The sequence below is a fragment of the Drosophila virilis genome, chromosome 3 (assembly GCF_030788295.1).
Source record: "Drosophila virilis strain 15010-1051.87 chromosome 3, Dvir_AGI_RSII-ME, whole genome shotgun sequence".
Taxonomy (NCBI): Eukaryota; Metazoa; Arthropoda; class Insecta; order Diptera; family Drosophilidae; genus Drosophila; species Drosophila virilis.
The window spans coordinates 1,845,476-1,870,272 of NC_091545.1; the positions used below are offsets into that span (position 1 = coordinate 1,845,476).

At 40.9% G+C, this 24,797-nt stretch overlaps 2 protein-coding genes across 4 annotated transcripts in view; both read right to left on the reverse strand.

The window, feature by feature from the left end:
* Positions 1 to 23,823, reverse strand: part of LOC116650813 (uncharacterized) — a 28,245-nt gene extending 4,422 nt beyond the window's left edge. The window contains exons 1-2 of one of the 2 annotated variants that reach the window (XM_032435554.2): positions 18,253 to 23,823; positions 16,059 to 18,192 (exon numbers count right to left, since the gene is read on the reverse strand). In XM_032435554.2, the coding sequence (XP_032291445.2) occupies positions 17,741 to 18,192; positions 18,253 to 23,041 (5,241 nt within the window). In that variant the 5' untranslated portion in view covers positions 23,042 to 23,823 and the 3' untranslated portion in view covers positions 16,059 to 17,740. Of the gene's footprint in view, positions 1 to 16,058 lie in introns of both variants that reach the window. The other variant, XM_070207876.1, reaches the window with a different exon arrangement.
* The window catches only part of LOC6623143 (hippocampus abundant transcript 1 protein), a 37,191-nt gene that overhangs the window by 9,627 nt on the left and 2,767 nt on the right, over positions 1 to 24,797 (reverse strand). The gene's annotated exons all lie outside the window — the stretch shown is intronic.

Sequence of the window (24,797 nt, forward strand, 5' to 3'; positions counted from 1 at the left end):
CAGATTTAAATGCCACATTAATCTAGAGGCCAAACCGTGAAGAAAACGACCACCCACGCAAAAATCGGATGAGATTTGACCGAGTTATGGAGGTGGGAAATTTTGACCCATGTCTATATACGAATCTAGGGGTAAGGTTTGGACATGAATTTCGACTAAAAACGAATATATACGAATCTTGGGATAAGATTTGGACATGAATTTCGATTAAAAAATCGGTGTTCAGATTTATATGCCACATAAATCTACAGGCCAAACCATGAAGAAAAAGCCAAACCTCATAAAAATCGGATGAGATTTGACCGAGTTATGGGGGTGGGAAATTTTGACCCATGTCTATATACGAATCTTGGGATAAGATTTGGACATGAATTTCGACTAAAAAATCGGTGTTCAGATTTAAATGCCACATTAATCTAGAGGCCAAACCATGAAGAAAAAGACCAACCTCGTAAAAATCGGATGAGATTTGACCGAGTTATGGGGGTGGGAAATTTTGACCCATGTCTATATACGAATCTAGGGGTAAGGTTTGGACATGAATTTCGACTAAAAAATCGGTGTTCAGATTTAAATGCTAGATTAATCTAGAGGGCAAACCATGAAGAAAAAGACCAACCTCGTAAAAATCGGATGAGATTTGACCGAGTTATGGAGGTGGGAAATTTTGACCCATGTCTATATACGAATCTTGGGATAAGATTTGGACATGAATTTCGATTAAAAAATCGGTGTTCAGATTTAAATGCCACATTAATCTAGAGGCCAAACCATGAAGAAAAAGACCAACCTCGTAAAAATCGGATGAGATTTGCCCGAGTTATAGGGGTGGGAAATTTTGACCCATGTCTATATACGAATCTTGGGGTAAGATTTGGACATGAATTTCGACTAAAAAATCGGTGTTCAGATTTAAATGCCACATTAATCTAGAGGCCAAACCATGAAGAAAAAGACCAACCTCGTAAAAATCGGATGAGGTTTGACCGAGTTATGGAGGTGGGAAAATTTTGACCCATGTCTATATACGAATCTTGGGATAAGATTTGGACATGAATTTCGACTAAAAAATCGGTGTTCAGATTTATATGCTACATTAATCTAGTGGCCAAGCCATGAAGAAAAAGACCAACCTCGTAAAAATCGGATGAGATTTGACCGAGTTATGGAGGTGGGAAATTTTGACCCATGTCTATATACGAATCTAGGGGTAAGGTTTGGACATGAATTTCGACTAAAAAATCGGTGTTCAGATTTAAATGCCAGATTAATCTAGAGGGCAAACCATGAAGAAAAAGACCAACCTCGTAAAAATCGGATGAGATTTGACCGAGTTATGGAGGTGGGAAATTTTGATCCATGTCTATATACGAAATTGGGATAAGATTTGGACATGAATTTCGACTAAAAAATCGGTGTTCAGATTTATATGCCACATTAATCTAGAGGCCAAACCATGAAGAAAAAGCCAAACCTCGTAAAAATCGGATGAGATTTGACCGAGTTATGGGGGTGGGAAATTTTGACTCATGTCTATATACGAATCTTGGGATAAGATTTGGACATGAATTTCGACTAAAAATCGGTGTTCAGATTTAAATGCCACATTAATCTAGAGGCCAAACCATGAAGAAAAAGACCAACCTCGTAAAAATCGGATGAGATTTGACCGAGTTATGGGGGGGGAAATTTTGACCCATGTCTATATACGAATCTTGGGGTAAGATTTGGACATGAATTTCGACTAAAAAATCGGTGTTCAGATTTAAATGCCACATTAATCTAGAGGCCAAACCGTGAAGAAAAAGACCAACCTCGTTAAAATCAGATGAGATTTGACCGAGATATGGGGGTGGGAAATTTTGACTCATGTCTATATACGAATCTTGGGGTAAGATTTGGACATGAATTTCGACTAAAAAATCGGTGTTCAGATTTAAATGCCACATTAATCTAGAGGCCAAACCATGAAGAAAAAGACCAACCTCGTAAAAATCGGATGAGGTTTGACCGAGTTATGGAGGTGGGAAAATTTTGACCCATGTCTATATACGAATCTTGGGATAAGATTTGGACATGAATTTCGACTAAAAAATCGGTGTTCAGATTTATATGCTACATTAATCTAGTGGCCAAGCCATGAAGAAAAAGACCAACCTCGTAAAAATCGGATGAGATTTGACCGAGTTATGGAGGTGGGAAATTTTGACCCATGTCTATATACGAATCTTGGGGTAAGATTTGGACATGAATTTCGACTAAAAAATCGGTGTTCAGATTTAAATGCCACATTAATCTAGAGGCCAAACCATGAAGAAAAAGACCAACCTCGTAAAAATCGGATGAGATTTGACCGAGTTATGGAGGTGGGAAATTTTGACCCATGTCTATATACGAATCTTGGGGTAAGATTTGGACATGAATTTCGACTAAAAAATCGGTGTTCAGATTTAAATGCCACATTAATCTAGAGGGCAAACCATGAAGAAAAAGACCAACCTCGTAAAAATCGGATGAGATTTGACCGAGTTATGGAGGTGGGAAATTTTGACCCATGTCTATATACGAAATTGGGATAAGATTTGGACATGAATTTCGACTAAAAAATCGGTGTTCAGATTTAAATGCCACATTAATCTAGAGGCCAAACCGTGAAGAAAAAGACCAACCTCGTAAAAATCAGATGAGATTTGACCGAGATATGGGGGTGGGAAATTTTGACTCATGTCTATATACGAATCTTGGGGTAAGATTTGGACATGAATTTCGACTAAAAAATCGGTGTTCAGATTTAAATGCCACATTAATCTAGAGGCCAAACCATGAAGAAAAAGACCAACCTCGTAAAAATCGGATGAGATTTGACCGAGTTATGGAGGTGGGAAATTTTGACCCATGTCTATATACGAATCTTGGGGTAAGATTTGGACATGAATTTCGACTAAAAAATCGGTGTTCAGATTTAAATGCCACATTAATCTAGAGGCCAAACCATGAAGAAAAAGACCAACCTCGTAAAAATCGGATGAGATTTGACCGAGTTATGGAGGTGGGAAATTTTGACCCATGTCTATATACGAATCTTGGGGTAAGATTTGGACATGAATTTCGACTAAAAAATCGGTGTTCAGATTTAAATGCCACATTAATCTAGAGGGCAAACCATGAAGAAAAAGACCAACCTCGTAAAAATCGGATGAGATTTGACCGAGTTATGGAGGTGGGAAATTTTGACCCATGTCTATATACGAAATTGGGATAAGATTTGGACATGAATTTCGACTAAAAAATCGGTGTTCAGATTTAAATGCCACATTAATCTAGAGGCCAAACCGTGAAGAAAAAGACCAACCTCGTAAAAATCAGATGAGATTTGACCGAGATATGGGGGTGGGAAATTTTGACTCATGTCTATATACGAATCTTGGGGTAAGATTTGGACATGAATTTCGACTAAAAAATCGGTGTTCAGATTTAAATGCCACATTAATCTAGAGGCCAAACCATGAAGAAAAAGACCAACCTCGTAAAAATCGGATGAGATTTGACCGAGTTATGGAGGTGGGAAATTTTGACCCATGTCTATATACGAATCTTGGGGTAAGATTTGGACATGAATTTCGACTAAAAAATCGGTGTTCAGATTTAAATGCCACATTAATCTAGAGGCCAAACCATGAAGAAAAAGACCAACCTCGTAAAAATCGGATGAGATTTGACCGAGTTATGGAGGTGGGAAATTTTGACCCATGTCTATATACGAAATTGGGATAAGATTTGGACATGAATTTCGACTAAAAAATCGGTGTTCAGATTTATATGCCACATTAATCTAGAGGCCAAACCATGAAGAAAAAGCCAAACCTCGTAAAAATCGGATGAGATTTGACCGAGTTATGGGGGTGGGAAATTTTGACTCATGTCTATATACGAATCTTGGGATAAGATTTGGACATGAATTTCGACTAAAAATCGGTGTTCAGATTTAAATGCCACATTAATCTAGAGGCCAAACCATGAAGAAAAAGACCAACCTCGTAAAAATCGGATGAGATTTGACCGAGTTATGGGGGGGGAAATTTTGACCCATGTCTATATACGAATCTTGGGGTAAGATTTGGACATGAATTTCGACTAAAAAATCGGTGTTCAGATTTAAATGCCACATTAATCTAGAGGCCAAACCGTGAAGAAAAAGACCAACCTCGTTAAAATCAGATGAGATTTGACCGAGTTATGGGGGTGGGAAATTTTGACTCATGTCTATATACGAATCTTGGGATAAGATTTGGACATGAATTTCGACTAAAAATCGGTGTTCAGATTTAAATGCCACATTAATCTAGAGGCCAAACCATGAAGAAAAAGACCAACCTCGTAAAAATCGGATGAGATTTGACCGAGTTATGGGGGGGGAAATTTTGACCCATGTCTATATACGAATCTTGGGGTAAGATTTGGACATGAATTTCGACTAAAAAATCGGTGTTCAGATTTAAATGCCACATTAATCTAGAGGCCAAACCGTGAAGAAAAAGACCAACCTCGTTAAAATCAGATGAGATTTGACCGAGATATGGGGGTGGGAAATTTTGACTCATGTCTATATACGAATCTTGGGGTAAGATTTGGACATGAATTTCGACTAAAAAATCGGTGTTCAGATTTAAATGCCACATTAATCTAGAGGCCAAACCATGAAGAAAAAGACCAACCTCGTAAAAATCGGATGAGGTTTGACCGAGTTATGGAGGTGGGAAAATTTTGACCCATGTCTATATACGAATCTTGGGATAAGATTTGGACATGAATTTCGACTAAAAAATCGGTGTTCAGATTTATATGCTACATTAATCTAGTGGCCAAGCCATGAAGAAAAAGACCAACCTCGTAAAAATCGGATGAGATTTGACCGAGTTATGGAGGTGGGAAATTTTGACCCATGTCTATATACGAATCTTGGGGTAAGATTTGGACATGAATTTCGACTAAAAAATCGGTGTTCAGATTTAAATGCCACATTAATCTAGAGGCCAAACCATGAAGAAAAAGACCAACCTCGTAAAAATCGGATGAGATTTGACCGAGTTATGGAGGTGGGAAATTTTGACCCATGTCTATATACGAATCTTGGGGTAAGATTTGGACATGAATTTCGACTAAAAAATCGGTGTTCAGATTTAAATGCCACATTAATCTAGAGGGCAAACCATGAAGAAAAAGACCAACCTCGTAAAAATCGGATGAGATTTGACCGAGTTATGGAGGTGGGAAATTTTGACCCATGTCTATATACGAAATTGGGATAAGATTTGGACATGAATTTCGACTAAAAAATCGGTGTTCAGATTTAAATGCCACATTAATCTAGAGGCCAAACCGTGAAGAAAAAGACCAACCTCGTAAAAATCAGATGAGATTTGACCGAGATATGGGGGTGGGAAATTTTGACTCATGTCTATATACGAATCTTGGGGTAAGATTTGGACATGAATTTCGACTAAAAAATCGGTGTTCAGATTTAAATGCCACATTAATCTAGAGGCCAAACCATGAAGAAAAAGACCAACCTCGTAAAAATCGGATGAGATTTGACCGAGTTATGGAGGTGGGAAATTTTGACCCATGTCTATATACGAATCTTGGGGTAAGATTTGGACATGAATTTCGACTAAAAAATCGGTGTTCAGATTTAAATGCCACATTAATCTAGAGGCCAAACCATGAAGAAAAAGACCAACCTCGTAAAAATCGGATGAGATTTGACCGAGTTATGGAGGTGGGAAATTTTGACCCATGTCTATATACGAATCTTGGGGTAAGATTTGGACATGAATTTCGACTAAAAAATCGGTGTTCAGATTTAAATGCCACATTAATCTAGAGGGCAAACCATGAAGAAAAAGACCAACCTCGTAAAAATCGGATGAGATTTGACCGAGTTATGGAGGTGGGAAATTTTGACCCATGTCTATATACGAAATTGGGATAAGATTTGGACATGAATTTCGACTAAAAAATCGGTGTTCAGATTTAAATGCCACATTAATCTAGAGGCCAAACCGTGAAGAAAAAGACCAACCTCGTAAAAATCAGATGAGATTTGACCGAGATATGGGGGTGGGAAATTTTGACTCATGTCTATATACGAATCTTGGGGTAAGATTTGGACATGAATTTCGACTAAAAAATCGGTGTTCAGATTTAAATGCCACATTAATCTAGAGGCCAAACCATGAAGAAAAAGACCAACCTCGTAAAAATCGGATGAGATTTGACCGAGTTATGGAGGTGGGAAATTTTGACCCATGTCTATATACGAATCTTGGGGTAAGATTTGGACATGAATTTCGACTAAAAAATCGGTGTTCAGATTTAAATGCCACATTAATCTAGAGGCCAAACCATGAAGAAAAAGACCAACCTCGTAAAAATCGGATGAGATTTGACCGAGTTATGGAGGTGGGAAATTTTGACCCATGTCTATATACGAAATTGGGATAAGATTTGGACATGAATTTCGACTAAAAAATCGGTGTTCAGATTTATATGCCACATTAATCTAGAGGCCAAACCATGAAGAAAAAGCCAAACCTCGCAAAAATCGGATGAGATTTGACCGAGTTATGGGGGTGGGAAATTTTGGCCCATGTCTATATACGAATCTTGGGATAAGATTTGGACATGAATTTCGACTAAAAATCGGTGTTCAGATTTAAATGCCACATTAATCTAGAGGCCAAACCATGAAGAAAAAGACCAACCTCGTTAAAATCAGATGAGATTTGACCGAGATATGGGGGTGGGAAATTTTGACTCATGTCTATATACGAATCTTGGGGTAAGATTTGGACATGAATTTCGACTAAAAAATCGGTGTTCAGATTTAAATGCCACATTAATCTAGAGGCCAAACCATGAAGAAAAAGACCAACCTCGTAAAAATCGGATGAGGTTTGACCGAGTTATGGAGGTGGGAAAATTTTGACCCATGTCTATATACGAATCTTGGGATAAGATTTGGACATGAATTTCGACTAAAAAATCGGTGTTCAGATTTATATGCTACATTAATCTAGTGGCCAAGCCATGAAGAAAAAGACCAACCTCGTAAAAATCGGATGAGATTTGACCGAGTTATGGAGGTGGGAAATTTTGACCCATGTCTATATACGAATCTTGGGGTAAGATTTGGACATGAATTTCGACTAAAAAATCGGTGTTCAGATTTAAATGCCACATTAATCTAGAGGCCAAACCATGAAGAAAAAGACCAACCTCGTAAAAATCGGATGAGATTTGACCGAGTTATGGAGGTGGGAAATTTTGACCCATGTCTATATACGAATCTTGGGGTAAGATTTGGACATGAATTTCGACTAAAAAATCGGTGTTCAGATTTAAATGCCACATTAATCTAGAGGGCAAACCATGAAGAAAAAGACCAACCTCGTAAAAATCGGATGAGATTTGACCGAGTTATGGAGGTGGGAAATTTTGACCCATGTCTATATACGAAATTGGGATAAGATTTGGACATGAATTTCGACTAAAAAATCGGTGTTCAGATTTATATGCCACATTAATCTAGAGGCCAAACCATGAAGAAAAAGCCAAACCTCGCAAAAATCGGATGAGATTTGACCGAGTTATGGGGGTGGGAAATTTTGGCCCATGTCTATATACGAATCTTGGGATAAGATTTGGACATGAATTTCGACTAAAAATCGGTGTTCAGATTTAAATGCCACATTAATCTAGAGGCCAAACCATGAAGAAAAAGACCAACCTCGTAAAAATCGGATGAGATTTGACCGAGTTATGGGGGTGGGAAATTTTGACCCATGTCTATATACGAATCTTGGGATAAGATTTGGACATGAATTTCGACTAAAAAATCGGTGTTCAGATTTAAATGCCACATTAATCTAGAGGCCAAACCATGAAGAAAAAGACCAACCTCGTAAAAATCGGATGAGATTTGACCGAGTTATAGGGGTGGGAAATTTTGAACAATGTCTATATACGAATCTGGGGGTAAGATTTGGACATGAATTTCGACTAAAAAATCGGTGTTCAGATTTAAATGCCACATTAATCTAGAGGCCAAACCGTGAAGAAAAAGACCAACCTCGTAAAAATCAGATGAGATTTGACCGAGATATGGGGGTGGGAAATTTTGACTCATGTCTATATACGAATCTTGGGGTAAGATTTGGACATGAATTTCGACTAAAAAATCGGTGTTCAGATTTAAATGCCACATTAATCTAGAGGCCAAACCATGAAGAAAAAGACCAACCTCGTAAAAATCGGATGAGATTTGACCGAGTTATGGAGGTGGGAAATTTTGACCCATGTCTATATACGAATCTTGGGGTAAGATTTGGACATGAATTTCGACTAAAAAATCGGTGTTCAGATTTAAATGCCACATTAATCTAGAGGCCAAACCATGAAGAAAAAGACCAACCTCGTAAAAATCGGATGAGATTTGACCGAGTTATGGAGGTGGGAAATTTTGACCCATGTCTATATACGAAATTGGGATAAGATTTGGACATGAATTTCGACTAAAAAATCGGTGTTCAGATTTATATGCCACATTAATCTAGAGGCCAAACCATGAAGAAAAAGCCAAACCTCGCAAAAATCGGATGAGATTTGACCGAGTTATGGGGGTGGGAAATTTTGGCCCATGTCTATATACGAATCTTGGGATAAGATTTGGACATGAATTTCGACTAAAAATCGGTGTTCAGATTTAAATGCCACATTAATCTAGAGGCCAAACCATGAAGAAAAAGACCAACCTCGTAAAAATCGGATGAGATTTGACCGAGTTATAGGGGTGGGAAATTTTGACCCATGTCTATATACGAATCTTGGGGTAAGATTTGGACATGAATTTCGACTAAAAAATCGGTGTTCAGATTTAAATGCCACATTAATCTAGAGGCCAAACCGTGAAGAAAAAGACCAACCTCGTAAAAATCAGATGAGATTTGACCGAGATATGGGGGTGGGAAATTTTGACTCATGTCTATATACGAATCTTGGGGTAAGATTTGGACATGAATTTCGACTAAAAAATCGGTGTTCAGATTTAAATGCCACATTAATCTAGAGGCCAAACCATGAAGAAAAAGACCAACCTCGTAAAAATCGGATGAGATTTGACCGAGTTATGGGGGTGGGAAATTTTGACCCATGTCTATATACGAATCTTGGGGTAAGATTTGGACATGAATTTCGACTAAAAAATCGGTGTTCAGATTTAAATGCCACATTAATCTAGAGGCCAAACCGTGAAGAAAAAGACCAACCTCGTAAAAATCAGATGAGATTTGACCGAGATATGGGGGTGGGAAATTTTGACTCATGTCTATATACGAATCTTGGGGTAAGATTTGGACATGAATTTCGACTAAAAATCGGTGTTCAGATTTAAATGCCACATTAATCTAGAGGCCAAACCATGAAGAAAAAGACCAACCTCGTAAAAATCAGATGAGATTTGACCGAGATATGGGGGTGGGAAATTTTGACTCATGTCTATATACGAATCTTGGGGTAAGATTTGGACATGAATTTCGACTAAAAATCGGTGTTCAGATTTAAATGCCACATTAATCTAGAGGCCAAACCATGAAGAAAAAGACCAACCTCGTAAAAATCGGATGAGGTTTGACCGAGTTATGGAGGTGGGAAAATTTTGACCCATGTCTATATACGAATCTTGGGATAAGATTTGGACATGAATTTCGACTAAAAAATCGGTGTTCAGATTTATATGCTACATTAATCTAGTGGCCAAGCCATGAAGAAAAAGACCAACCTCGTAAAAATCGGATGAGATTTGACCGAGTTATGGAGGTGGGAAATTTTGACCCATGTCTATATACGAATCTTGGGGTAAGATTTGGACATGAATTTCGACTAAAAAATCGGTGTTCAGATTTAAATGCCACATTAATCTAGAGGCCAAACCATGAAGAAAAAGACCAACCTCGTAAAAATCGGATGAGATTTGACCGAGTTATGGAGGTGGGAAATTTTGACCCATGTCTATATACGAATCTTGGGGTAAGATTTGGACATGAATTTCGACCAAAAAATCGGTGTTGAGATTTAAATGCCAAATTAATCTAGAGGCCAAACCATGAAGAAAAAGCCAAACCTCGTAAAATTTGGATGAGATTTGACCGAGTTATGGAGGTGGGAAATTTTGACCCATATCTATATACGAATCTTGGGGTAAGGTTTGGACATGAATTTCGACTAAAAAATCGGTGTTCAGATTTAAATGCCAGATTAATCTAGAGGCCAAACCATGAAGAAAAAGCCAAACCTCGTAAAATTTGGATGAGATTTGACCGAGTTATGGAGGTGGGTAATTTTGACCCATATCTATATACGAATCTTGGGGTAAGGTTTGGACATGAATTTCGACTAAAAAATCGGTGTTCAGAATTAAATGCCAGATAAATCTACGCATGAAGAAAACGCCAAATCTCGTTCAAATCGGACGAGACAGAGTTATGGTCATTTTGACCTATGTCGAATTCGAAAAAAAAAAATGGAACTTAAAACTTGAAAAGTTTAAGTTCAAATCTGAATGTCGATCTAGCCCTGAAACGGTATTGATTGTCAAGCCCTTGGGCCGACCCATTTCGCTTTCTATTCCGCTCCTGTTACGCAAACATGCAAACAACACACATGTACACACGCACACACATTCGCACACACTTGCGTGCTGCCAGCGCAGCTTGTCGCCTTTCAATATGAAAAATAGTTTGCCGAGAACGTGGCCAGGAAAGTGTCAAGCTTCTATAAATTGCTTCGGCTTCGGACGGTCAGTAAAATGGAGGAAAATAGTGGAAAATAGAGAAAAATGGCAAAAAAAACCACGAGGCGTTGCCGCTGAAAATAAAAAGGGTCACCAAGCCATTTACATGATGAATGTGCAGTTTATTGATTTTACTGGGGCCAGTTAGATAATGGCAATTGCATGGCTCCGGCTACGGGGGCTCTTGGCAGCCGCACATGAAATCAAATCATCATGACAGCAAGTACCCAATCCCCTTTCCCCCTTTGTCTATATATGAGTGACAGCGGGTTGTCATCAGCCAAAGACAATGCTAGGAGGCCTAGGGCATCACATGGGCAATGGCATGTGGCACATGCGGAGCTAAAACGTGGCCAAGTACAAGGCAGCAGCAGCTTTCATTTTTATTTCGTTTTGTTAGTGCCTCAGCAGAGTGCAGTTGAAGTTTGTAATAATATTTGTGACCCAAGCCGGAATGAGGCTAGGAAGCTGCAATTATAACTGAGTCCTCCTTTTGGGTCGAAATTGAGAATTTTTTGAAAATTTGCGCTACAAATGAGAGAAAACGGTGATCAAAGTAGCAAAAACCGGACAGTGTCTGGGAGTTCGAACTAGCGAGCGAGAGGGCGCTGGTTCAATAAATTGAGCTCGATGTTGTACGAGAAGGCGCTGGTTCAAATTCAGCAGAAATTTTATACAAAAAAAGAAGCAATATTGGGTTTGAAATCAAGCACTTTTGGAAAATGTAACCTGAGGGTTGGAGAAAACTGTGCTCAAAGCAACTATAATTCTGAGAATTCGAATCAGAGTGCGAGAGGGCGCTGGATCAAACTCAGCAGATATTCTATTCAACGAAAAAAACAATAATATTAAATTTAGCAGTATGTTAAGTGCTTGTCCGAATCGATACACTGTCATTTGGAGTGAAAGGAATATTGGACTTATCACACAGTATGATTTACAGGGTATTAAACTGCTCGGTAAAGGCATATAAGTGAACTTTTCGCTGTTGTTTTTCCATTATTCTGCTTGTTGCTTGGGGCTGTTTTTATTGATTTACAATGATTATGATGCAGCCGAATCACGAATCAAGAACTGACCTTGCATGCCACAGGCTCAAAACACGGCAGTTCCGTTTGGTCGCGCCTCGAAATTGTTGACAACAAAAAAGAAATTCGCTGCAGTCAGGCAGTCAGTTAATTTGCATATGTTGCAACAGCAGCGCTTTTTGGCAGTGCTGCCAAAAAAACAAAAACACAGAAATAACCAGCAAATGATTGTCATATTTTAGCTGGGACTAACAACAAAGGGAATTCCAAATTCTAATGCGCCAGCCCTGTGAAATGCAGGGTGCGCCGGCTAAAGAAAAAAAAGAGACATGTTAGTCCAAGGACGAAGCCGACCCAAACCTAACGAAAATGACTCATGTTGAATCGAGCTGGATATGGCGGTTTAGCATACAACTTTCGCCAAGTGAAAGATATATGAGAATATATTCTGACCGAGGCAGGTATATAAAACTAATTACATTTAAAGTGAGTCAAAAACTGAATGTGATATAATATAAGCCCAAGTGATATAATAGAATTGGCCATAGAATTTTAAGCTGCTTTTTAAAGAAGCTATAGAAATATCATTAAACTAACAACTCCTAACAAGAACTTGAATAAATTTAAAAAACAGCAGAAGATTAAATATAAGTGTGGCTTATAACTGTTTGACCTGAGAAACTGAAGCTGAAATTTTTACTGAAGTAACCTTATGTAATGAAGGTGCACGCTAGGAAGAGATATCGGAAAATTCCCCGTGTGTATGTGAAAAAACTGAGAAAAAGATTTGTTTGAAACTTTTTCGTTCAGCATTCGCTCGGCCTCAAGCGCGTTTTCAAAGATCCTTTTGTAAATTAATTCAAAAGATGTTTCCCACATTTGGAAAAATAAAATCTTCCTCGGTAGAAATGCGATTCAAAGATATTTTGGGATATGTTTTAAGCTTGCATATATACTAATGTATGCCTGTTTGACATGTAAGCATGTTTACTTTTTATGTATGAATGCATGCGTACATGGGCGGATACCTGCATACATGCATGCATGCATGCCTTGTTGAACTCCTACTTGAATTCTTGAGAATCGAGGAGTAAAACAACGATCGTTCCTATGCTATATGATGCGATATAGCATATAGTTCAAGAAAAACAAAAGAAAAAAGTGTTTTTAAAAGGGTTTTCAACTGTTTGTCAATCGAGCTTAAAGAGTTTTCCAGCTATTCTTACTACTACCTTACATTGCCTAGCTCTAACGACTTGCGCTCTGCAATGACCATCAATCAATCAATCAGTCAATCAACCAGGTTAAACATAATAAACCTTGTTTGTGTGTGGCGCTCTGATTGAATAATTTTAGTGAGCAGTTGAGGGCACAAAAACACACAAACAAAAAATACAATAGCCTTGGGGTTGGGATCGGGATGGAAGCATTGCGCATACGCCGCATTAGCCACCGAAAGGAGCCACAATTTATTGCTGCTTGTGTGTGTATTTGTATCTGTATCTGTGTGTGTTTATTATCTAACCGCATTTCATCAGAAAGACAGTGGCTGCTTTTGTTCCTCGCACCTCGCTCCGAGCTCCTCACTCGCGCCTCTTGGTCAGCTCCTGGCATCTTCAGCCATGCCATCATGTCTGGCTTGTAATTGATTGGCATTAGCATCGCTGGCTGGGCAAATATTTGCCCTCTATATAAGCTGAATCGGGGCCATGTCTCAGCTCAATCTCAGAAAAATGGCTGCGACAGCTGCCTTAAACAGATGCGTTTACATTTTACAAACGAGAGGTGCAGCAAACACTTTTTTTCTGCTCAACAACAAATGCTAGCAAAAATATGCTAATGAATCGCTCAATTCCAGGGCAGAGTATGCAGCCATGCCTCCTCCTCCTTCTTCTCCCCCTCTCTTCCACGTCTTGTTTCTCTCTTGCGACAAAGGTTTATTGAACTTTTCCGGCGAGCCACGCGCGTGTGCTCAAAGGGTGTGGGAAAGGGGGAAGGGGGCGAAAAACACATATATCAAGTTTTTCTTTTTAGCTTTGAGAACTTTTACTTTTGAGCACATAAATTATGCAAAAAATGTGTATATGATTATTTGAGGTGCTTTTCCGGACACGTTGCAGAGAAGATTTTGTTTAAGGTAAATTATTTTAGGCGCATTACTTGACCCATTAAAAGATTCTTAATGAAAAGTCCCCAATTTAGAGACTTATAAAATAATTAATTATAAATAAAGATTATAAAATATTATATATATTATATATATAAAAAGATAAGACTCAAGATGAAAGATAATCATTATTAATTATCAATTTTTAGTAGATTTCAAATTTTTGCCGCAGATTTTTTATGAAAATATATACAGTTGCCCATATTTTCAGTCAAACGGGCATTAAAAAGCGAAATACTAAACTGTTTCATTAACTTTTAAGACTAGCTGGAAAGTCCTGGCTTTAAGGATGTGAAAAACGAGCTTTCCCAGCCGAGCTTCAAGGCAGAAAGCTGGTTTAAACCCTCAGCCCTTATCAAACAAAACATGTTTATACATTTTGCAACATCAAACGCATGTTTTTTCGCTCAATTTGGAAATTAATGTTATACGTATACGACACGTGGTCCAGTTAAATCTAAAGCTGAACAAACAATTGAATTAAGCTGTGCATCGTGATTATGAACACAATTACGATATTTATACATTTGTTGTATGCAAATTTGATGCTTTTAAACGCAACTCGCGGCTCCTGCTGCAATTGAGGTCAGCAGGGGGGGCATCTGGGCAGGGAAGGAAGGGGCTGGGGTGTCATTTTATGAGCCATTTTGATTTGGTCATAAAAGCACAGAGGAGGCAAAAAAAAAACAAACCTAAGCAAACACATTCGCCATCAACAACAATACAAAAGCAGTGCAATGAGCTGAGCTGAACGGTCAACGTGACATAAATGGATACACAATGGGTATATATAGAAATGCCAAAGAGGGCGAGAGATTGGGGCAAGGTGTACGAGGGGGCAGGGCAGGCGGGGGGACAGAATAACAAAAGGCTTTTAATGAACGTTTGCTTGCACCGAAACGCTAAAATTATGCAAAAAGAGTAGAGAACAGAAAGAAAAAAAAAAAACAAGAACTATTCACAGCACATTACGGCTAAAAAGGAAAATGCTGGTCAAGGCAGTGAAAGTGGGCGGGGGCAAGTGGGCAAGTTTGAGTGACCTTCTTCAAGGAAAACAACGCGAAGGCTTCTGCGAGTGCGTGCTTCGTGCGTAAGTGTGTGTGTGTGCGTCCGTGTGTTGTCAGTGTGAATGTGGCGACATTTGGTCGTCTTGGGGCAGACACGAAGCTGGCGTTGAAGGCAGACAGCAGCAACAACAAATTTAAGGAACAGCAACAAAGTAAAGCAGCAGCTGCCACATGATGAGCAACAACAACAACGAAAAATACGCGTGGGCAACATTTAAGTACAGTTACAAAATATTTTGCGTAACAGGCAGCTCAACAGTGCTGCCAATTGTCATTAAGGTAACTGAAGACAATATTAAATTACAGCTATAAATAGTTGAATTAGCAGGACTTGGACACAAACAGTGTTGTCAGACTTTTTACATGTCTACCGTCTCCGTCCTAAAAAAGCTAAATTTCCTGGCAAACAGTTCGCAGCTAAAAATCAGCTGAAACCCATATTAAATAATAGCTAAAGGTTGCTGAGTTAGCACGAATTTCCCATAGCCAGACTTTTTACGAAATCAAAGCACTATCTCCCACTGTCCATCTCTAAAAATAGTTAAATTTGAAAATAGCCGAATGCCTCGAAGCAAAAAACAATAAATAGCTGAGTTAGCTTGCTAAGCACGAATTTTCCCTTAACAGTGCAGCCAGACTTTTCACGACGACAAATCAGTTTAAATTGTCTACTGAACATCTCCAAAAAATAGCTAGATTTAACTATAAAATAGCCAACAACTCAACGCTGCAGCTGAAAGCAAACGCAGCAACAATAAAACCGACAACATGTGGAAGCATTTCAAGTTTATTATTTTCCAAATAGTTTTCAGCTCAGTTTCACTTGAACTCACTTATTTTGCGCACATTTTCATTGACTTACACACACACACACACACACACACATGCACACACACAGCGAGACTTTGTTACATTTGCAACATATTTGAAAATTGTATTGTCGAAACCTTTCATTGAACGTATTCGAATTGTTTATTTGCTTTGGCGCCGCGTCTCGTCGAATTTTACACCGTGTACAAAGCGAAACCAAGCGCGAAAATTAACCAAACAGACGCGAGAAAAACATAAAATAACAAATGAAAAAATTTCAACTAAATTTTCGTTGTGTATATTTTGGTGACGACGACGATAATCACGTTGATGATAATAACAAAAATGTGGTAGAACGTTTCCGTGCGTGTTGTGCGCTTTTCCACATGCTGTGTCGTACTCAGCTGGAAAAGCGTCGCATTCATTTTTCTCGCTCGCCGCGTCTGGGCCATTTGTACGTACGTACACACATACTTATTCTATATGCCGTTGCTTTTTTTCCTTCTTCCACTCTTCTATGCAATTTTCGCATGCGAACAAAAAAAGCTTTTGAAGCTTTTCATGTTTGGTATAATTATTTCCACTAGGCAATTTGCAGGGTTCGAAAAACGAACGTGTACAAAATAAGAGAAAAGTTAAAAAATGTATATAAAATTTGTTATATCTGAGCATTTCAGCTTTGATCAAACGCAGCTGCTTAATCAAGTTTATTTAATTCGACAATTTCCCGGCTTCTAGGGACTTTCACTGACGCACACACACACACACACGAACAACCACACACGCACACAGACAAATTCGAACTCCCACACATAAAAGCACAGCTTCGATTATTTCACTTTCGTCTCTTTCGCGCATTTGCTCCATAAACCTGCTTTCTCGTTTGCATTAAATTTCCCATAATAATTCCCATTTCATGTTTACCTCCATCAAATTTCCCATAATTATTCCCATTCCGTGTTTACTTTTCCCGTTCGCAATTTGTTTGTTTGCACATTCGGAGTTGTTGTTGTTGTTGTTGTTGCGGCAGCTTCTGTTGCATGTTGCTTGTGGGTGCACATTTCGTGCACGCGCACCCGCCGCATGCGGAGTGAGAGAGAGAGAGAGAGAGAGAGAGAAAGAGAGAGAGAGAGAGTATAGAGCTTTCGCCGGAGAGCAAAAAGCTCTGCTCGTTTTCATTTCGCTTTCTTTGCGGATTCTGCGCGCTGTTCGCTCGTTTTATGAATGAAAGCTTTGCACCGCACAAAATGCACCAAAAAAGGAAACATTTTCGGTTACTTTTCAATGAGTTCGGTCAAGCACAAGTGTGAATGATCTCGAGGGTAGACTGGACTAAGAGACACCCTGTGTCTAGGTTTAAAGAATTACCCTAACATAAGATACATTTTACAAAGCCAAACAAGCTTTCTGTGTAGTTGCAAGCTTTTTTGCAACCAATTAATTCTAACTGCTTGTGCAGCGAAATTCAAACACTTAGATTAGTTTTCAAATGGATTTATTTGCCGCGCAGGGCACTTATTAGAATTTATAAGTTTTAAATTGTTGCTTGGCAGCCAACTCGAATTAGTTGTGCCTAGGTTGCGATCAAAACGAAAGACTGACTGGTTATGACAATATGTAAAGCGAATCGAAACGAAACTCCAATAAGACGCTCGCCGGTTAGAGCGAAGGGCAGCAATGCAAGCAAAGCAATTCAGAAGGAGAGTGGACAGCAGCTTACAAAGAGCGCGCAAAAAAACTATTTGCTCTTAGGCTGTAATTATGATTGTTATTTTCTGCTGTTGGATGATGTCCGCAGCCGTCGGTGTTATCTCTGCTGTTACTTGACCAAACATTCTCCCCCCGTTGGAAGGCAAGGGCTTTCAACATCATCCTGTTTGGGCAGCAAACACAGCTTTCGTACAGCTCTACGTATGACTCCAGTCGCAGTTTGAAGCACAGCAACTCTGGATACCCCATCAGATCCAGAGATCAGCTCTTGCACTCTGGCGAGTGGCCACTTCAGCGGCGGTAGATTCTCATCCTTTACAAGGACAACATCGTTAATGGAGAGTCCAGGCTGAGGAGTGCGCCATTTGGAGCGCTGTTGAAGAAGCGTCAAATACTCTTCGCGCCAACGGGCCCAGAATACTTGTTGGAGATATGTGACGCGCTGAAAATAATTAAGCCGATTGAAGTTAAGCTGCCTTAGATCGGGCTCAATGTATGATGAAGATGGCGCTGTACCCAGGAAGTGTGCGGGTGTCAAGACGTCAAGATCACCTGGATGCTCTGAAAGTGGAAGTAATGGTCGAGAATTAATAATTGCCGTGATGTGGCAGACGAGCGTACGCAGCGAATCGAAATCCAAAATGGAAGAGCAAACAGATCGATAAAAGTGGTGCTTAGCAGTCTTCACAGCGGCTTCCCATAGTCCACCAAAGTGCGGAGAGCGAGGAGGGATGAACAACCATTCAATTGATTCGGTTAGGCAAAACTCGTTAACGGCCTTGACATGCTCGTCTCTCAGGAACAGGCGGTTCAGATCTGCTAGTTCGTTCTTGGCACCTACGAAGTTTGTCGCATTGTCAGACCAGATCCTTGAAGGTCGAGAGCGAGTCAGGATGAAACGTTTTAGGGCGTTTAGAAACGATGTTGTGGACAAGTCCTTTACAAGCTCTAAGTGCACCGCCTTTGTAGCGAAGCATATGAACAGACTGATATAGCATTTCACTGGTGGCCTGTTGCGCACTTCGTTCTTGTAGTAAAATGGTCCACAGTAATCAACGCCAGTGACCATAAAGGGATACGATGTATTAAGACGATCAGCTGGTAGGTCTGCCATTATATGCTCGGCCAATCGTGGCTTGGCACGAAAACAGATTATGCATTTGGCAACAATACTGGAGACTGTTTTTCGACCGCCAATGGGCCAGTACTGGAGCCGAATCGAAGACAATAAAGCGCGAGGTCCAGCGTGTAAGTTTCGTTTATGAAAGTAAACTATGATTGCTCGCGTCACAGGATGCTGACGGGGCAATATAATCGGATGTCGCGCTGAGAAGTCCAACGACGAGTTTTTCAGCCGTCCACCGATGCGAAGTAGGCCGAAGTCGTCAAGGAATGGTGCAAGAGAGGCCATTGAGCTAGACGGTTTGACATGCCTTCCTTCCTTCAATGCCTTGTAGTCATCGCTGAGAGTAGCCATTTGCACTGACCGCAGCAACCAATGTGTGCCATGATGCAAGTGGTCAACGGTTAGTTCAGCTCCTCGGATTCGATTTACAAATTTGTAAACATAAGCAAAGACCCGCTGCAGCTTGGAAAACGAATTGATGAACTTGCAACCAATCGAGAGATCCGGTTGCGCTGCAGTTCCGAGGAGTACCTTGTGTCGAAGTTCTGGTAAGGATTCGACAGGTACACAGGAGGCAGGCCACTCTTCCTTTCCCTTACTGAGAAAACTCGGACCATGGGCCCATAATGGAGACCGGAAGAGCTCACTAGGCAGCGCTCCTCGTGAAATTATATCCGCCGGGTTTAATTCGGTGGGAATATGATGCCATTCCATTCCAGTGGTGAGCTCTTGGATGGCTGCGACTCGGTTGGCAACGAAAACATTGAATTTCGAAGCATCATTGCGAATCCAAGCCAAAGTCACGGCAGAGTCTGACCAACAGTAATACCGACAGTCGAACACTTTCATTTGGCATATTTCGCTGAGAAGTTGAGCCAGTAATGCAGCTCCGCAGAGTTCCAGCTTTGGTACCGTGATGGTTTTCACAGGCGCGACACGCGATTTGGAGCATAAGAGACGCACGCTGGTGTTGCCATTGCACTTTGAGACTGTATAGACGCATGCTCCATAAGCGCTTAGGCTGGCATCACAAAATCCGTGAATCTCCACTGTACTGTCTGATGAGAGTGCTCGACGGGGATACTGGAATTGCTGAGTATACTCAAAATCAGCGCAGAAGTTGACCCAGGCTGTGCTTAAGTGTACGGGCAGGCTCTCATCCCAGTCCAGCTTTTCTCTCCAGAGATCCTGCATAAAAATTTTCGATTTTGTTATTACGGGACCAACAAGACCAAGGGGGTCGTAAAAGCGAGCAATTGCGGAGAGTATTGACCGTTTTGTCAGTCTGGAGGGCAACCTCAGTGGAGAGAAGGAGAAAAGGAAACAGTCTGAAGCGGGATCCCAAACGAGGCCTAACGTTTTCGTGATGTCACTGCCATCGTCAAACTTAAGCAGCGTTTCTCTATCCTCTTCCGGTATGTTTTGGAGTACAGATGTGTCGCTAGAACACCATTTGCGCAGCCTAAAGTTCCCCTTGGCGAGTAGTCCAGATGTTTGTTTCAATATCTCAATTGCTTCTTGAACACAGCTACCACCAGAAATGAGGTCATCCACGTAGAAATCTCTTTTAACAATGTCAGAGCCAATAGGGAAAGTTTTCTGCTCATCCATGGCCAGTTGGTGCATAGCTCGCACTGAGAGAAACGATGCTGGTTTTGTGCCGTAGGTGACGGTGTCTAATTTGTAAATCTGTATCTTCTGATGCTGAGACTCACGCCACAAGATACATTGAAAATAACTGTCTGCGGGTTCGACTCGTACGCATCGATACATTTTGCATATATCGCCTGTCAGGGCGACTGCAAATGTACGAAACCGCATCAGTATCGAAAACAGCTTCGGTTGGATGGTAGGACCTGCCATCAGTGCATCATTCAGCGAGTGTCCAGAGGTAGTAACTGCTGAGCCATCAAACACGACCCTTAGCTTGGTTGTAGTGCTATCCTCCTTCAGCACGCAGTGATGTGGCAGGTAGTACTTGCATTGGCCCAGTGCAGCTGAGGTAACAAGTGACATGTGACCCAAGTCAAGATACTCCTTGATAAATGCTGCATACTGGGGTTTCAATAGTGGATTACGGTCTAGTTTTCTTTCTAAGTTCAGGAATCGACGAACCGCCTGTTGATAGGAGTCACCCAGCGGATACATGCCTAGACGTAGCGGTAAACGAACTGAATAGTCGCCAGTCGACAGACGTTTAAAATTGGCCTGAAAGTGTGCCTCACAGTCGCGTTCCTCCTTGTTTGGTAAGGACTCAGGGTCGGTGCAGCATTCCAATTCCCAAAAACGACGGATTAATTCATCAATCTGTGTATTAGGCTGCAGATGCGAGTCAACCAGCAGATCTGGATTCTCCATTGATCTCATGGCCATGAATGATGATTTTCCAGCATGTGAGGCACCTCCCGTAGCCACCCAACCAAGGCGAGTCTTTTGCAATATCGGCAGTCCAGCAGCTAGTTTAATCTGGCCGACGCATAGCAGATCGAAGAACAGACTGGCTCCAATCAACATGTCGATTTGCTGAGATTTAAAGAATTCAGGATCAGCTAGTTGTATATTTGATGGAATGTTCCATGATGCAGGGTCAAGAGTGAAGCCAGGCTGATTATCGGTGATGGATGGTGCAATCAAGGCCGGGATGCATGTGGAGTACTCCGACACTCGAGATTTGACATTGATGTTGACCGAAAACCCATCGGACGCAAATGCTGCATCACCAATGCCAGAGACGATTGCTGTTGACTTGAATTTGCGCAGCTGGAGCTGATGAGCAAGACGAGAGGTGATGATGTGCAACTGCGACCCAGAGTCGAGCAACGCACGGCAAGGCACCAAGGAGCCAGCGCGATTTTTCACGTTGATGACGGCAGTGGCAAGCAGGACCACATCGTGCTTGAGATGCTGGGCGGTAGTGAGAGGCGAAGATAAAAGTGCCGCCAAGGTGTTTTGGGATGACGAATAAGTTTCGGTATCTTGAGCATTGTTTGGGCTAGAAGCAGCGATGTGACTGCTTGTGTTGCCAAGATGCAACAAGCTATGATGTTTGCTTCCACAAACTCTGCAAGCGCTGGAGCCGCAGACTCTCAGCTGATGTCCCCTTTGCAGGCAGTTTAGGCACAGCGCAAGCCGCTTGGCTTCGTGAAGGCGCAGCAAGGGCGATAAATTTGCGAATTGCAAACATTTATAAATAGAGTGGCCTGCGACTTCACAAAACACACAAGCACTCGTTCCATTCCTAGTCACTACAAACGTTCTTCTACTACTGTTGTTCTGGCCCACCTGGGAGCTAGGCGTGTACATTGCCGTAGCGTGATCCGCATTTTCCAGCCTTTGGCAACGCCTCTCTATGAAGGTTGTAAACCGCTCGCATGATGGTATGACGTCCAACGGCGCATCATCCTCCCAGCTAGCCTGCGTAACGCTATCTAGTTTTTGCAGCAACGTATGTACTATGACGCAACCGGCGATCTGTTCCACACTGCCCATCGATTTTAAAGCACGTAGATGAGAGTTGAGCTTATCTGAAAATTCGCGCAGCTGTGCAGTCGCGCCCTTGTCCACCTTTCTCAAACCCAAAATTTCAGAGATGTGTGCCTGAAAAATAAGACGCTTGTTATTAAAACGCTTATCAAGCAGTTCTAAAGCGGCAGCATAATTTGCGTTTGAAATTTCCAATGAGCGAATTGTATCCAGCGCTGTTCCTTTAAGGCATGACCGTAGATGCTGGAGTTTTTCAATGTTGGTCAAATACGGATCCTTGTCAATGACCGTGGTGAACAGGTTCGAGAAATCGGCCCATTCTGTGTAGCCTCCACTAAACTCCGGCAATTTAAGTTGAGGCAATCGAGAGTGGTTTGGAACAACAAAGGTAGAACGCGAGTCATCGGCTGCGGCTGAATTGAAGGTGGAACAATGCGGAATCTGCTGAACCTTGCTTCGATTTCCGCGCTCGCGTTGAAGGGACAGCCGTAGCTGCCTAATAGTTGACTCAAAACTTGTCTGAAGATCCTCATCAACGCTGGCATGATCCACCTCCAACAAACCATCACAGACTATCTCAAATTTCGCCTGCAAGTCAGATGCCATGCTTATGTAATCTTGCAGCTCGTAGTCATCAACATCGCGAAGTCGAGCGGGATCAAGTTCCGAGGACAATCTATTGAGTCGATCAGTTAAATTCTTGATCTTTATTTTAAAAACAGCAGCCTGGGTTCCAACCGCCACTTGACTAGCTGATGTCGCCTCATCATTTCCATTTGCACTTGCACCTTCATCAAACATTATGAATGTAGCGCACAACAAGGTTCACACAGCCGAACTACAATACAAGTCTGATCGCGCAAGTGTTCGTTCGAGCGAGATAGCGTATAGCGGGTTATAGCGCGCAACGATTAGCGGGGATTTGCTACGGCGTTTATGTATAACAACCAACTGTATGCAGATGCGCAAGCAAACGGCTCACCACACAGCTTTGCCCGAACTGATAACTGTCCGTTGACACGACAAGAACGAAGTACAAGAAAAAATAGAAAAAATGAAAGAAAGAAAAATCACGTCGGGGTCACCAAAATGTGTAGTTGCAAGCTTTTTTGCAACCAATTAATTCTAACTGCTTGTGCAGCGAAATTCAAACACTTAGATTAGTTTTCAAATGGATTTATTTGCCGCGCAGGGCACTTATTAGAATTTATAAGTTTTAAATTGTTGCTTGGCAGCCAACTCGAATTAGTTGTGCCTAGGTTGCGATCAAAACGAAAGACTGACTGGTTATGACAATATGTAAAGCGAATCGAAACGAAACTCCAATAAGACGCTCGCCGGTTAGAGCGAAGGGCAGCAATGCAAGCAAAGCAATTCAGAAGGAGAGTGGACAGCAGCTTACAAAGAGCGCGCAAAAAAACTATTTGCTCTTAGGCTGTAATTATGATTGTTATTTTCTGCTGTTGGATGATGTCCGCAGCCGTCGGTGTTATCTCTGCTGTTACTTGACCAAACACTTTCATTAAGGACATTTTCACTTCTGGCTTTTCCTTGGAATTGATTATAGTACATTTGTTGCTTTTCTATAATTTTGCTAATATTTCCAGAGCAATATTAATTTTGAGGTGAGGCACAAAAAATCGAATTCCTATAATTAAGTTCAAGGTTAATGTTTTTATACAGAACTCAAAGCCATCAATTTAATTGGCTGAGCGCAAATATTATACACATTAGTGGCTTACTGGGCGTATGCGTAATATACGTATTACACTGTGCTGCAAAATTTACATGTATGTATATTTACTTGCACCAGTTTACATATATACATATACATGCATATGCTTGTGTTGCATTGGTCAGAGTTGCAAATTGGTTTATCATATTTTGATTTTTGCTGTGAAATAAATCTGCAAGCTCAGCTGTTTTGTTGCACAGTGTTTATATGAATATGGCGACAGGCTGGCTGCCTTTTAGCTGACAGCGCAGTTAACGGAAAATTATCTGGAAGTCAGACGAAGGCTTGCAACAAGCGTCGCAGTCGCCGTCGACGCAGCAGCATTAAAAATGCATAGTCAAGGGGATAAAGACAGAGAGAGGGGGGGAGGCAGAGTTAAATTGAAGTTTGTCGTCCCGGCGGGTGTTATTCCACATTTGATGTGTATGTAATTACACGCCAAGCAGGAGGACAGCAGCAAATAGTGATTAATGTAATATTTACACGCGCACGCTCCACAACTGAAAGTAAGAACGAGTGCACGACTAAAATATACCCTGTACCTACCCAAAACATCCTTTAAGCCCTTCTTCCTATTCGTCCAGGCTGTGCTTTCTTGAATAGCCTCGGTGCTTGTAGTCCGATCTTTGGGTTATTTTGGATTTGTGTTTACTATACGAATTCTACACACTAAATCTTGCGCTTTTAGCTCTTACGATAACGATGTTTATCGATATCATATCGATAAAATTAAAATATATTTGATAGCAGGATGCTGAGCAAGAATAAATGTATATACTTTATGGAATCGAATATGCCGCCTGCCTGTTAAATACACTTTCA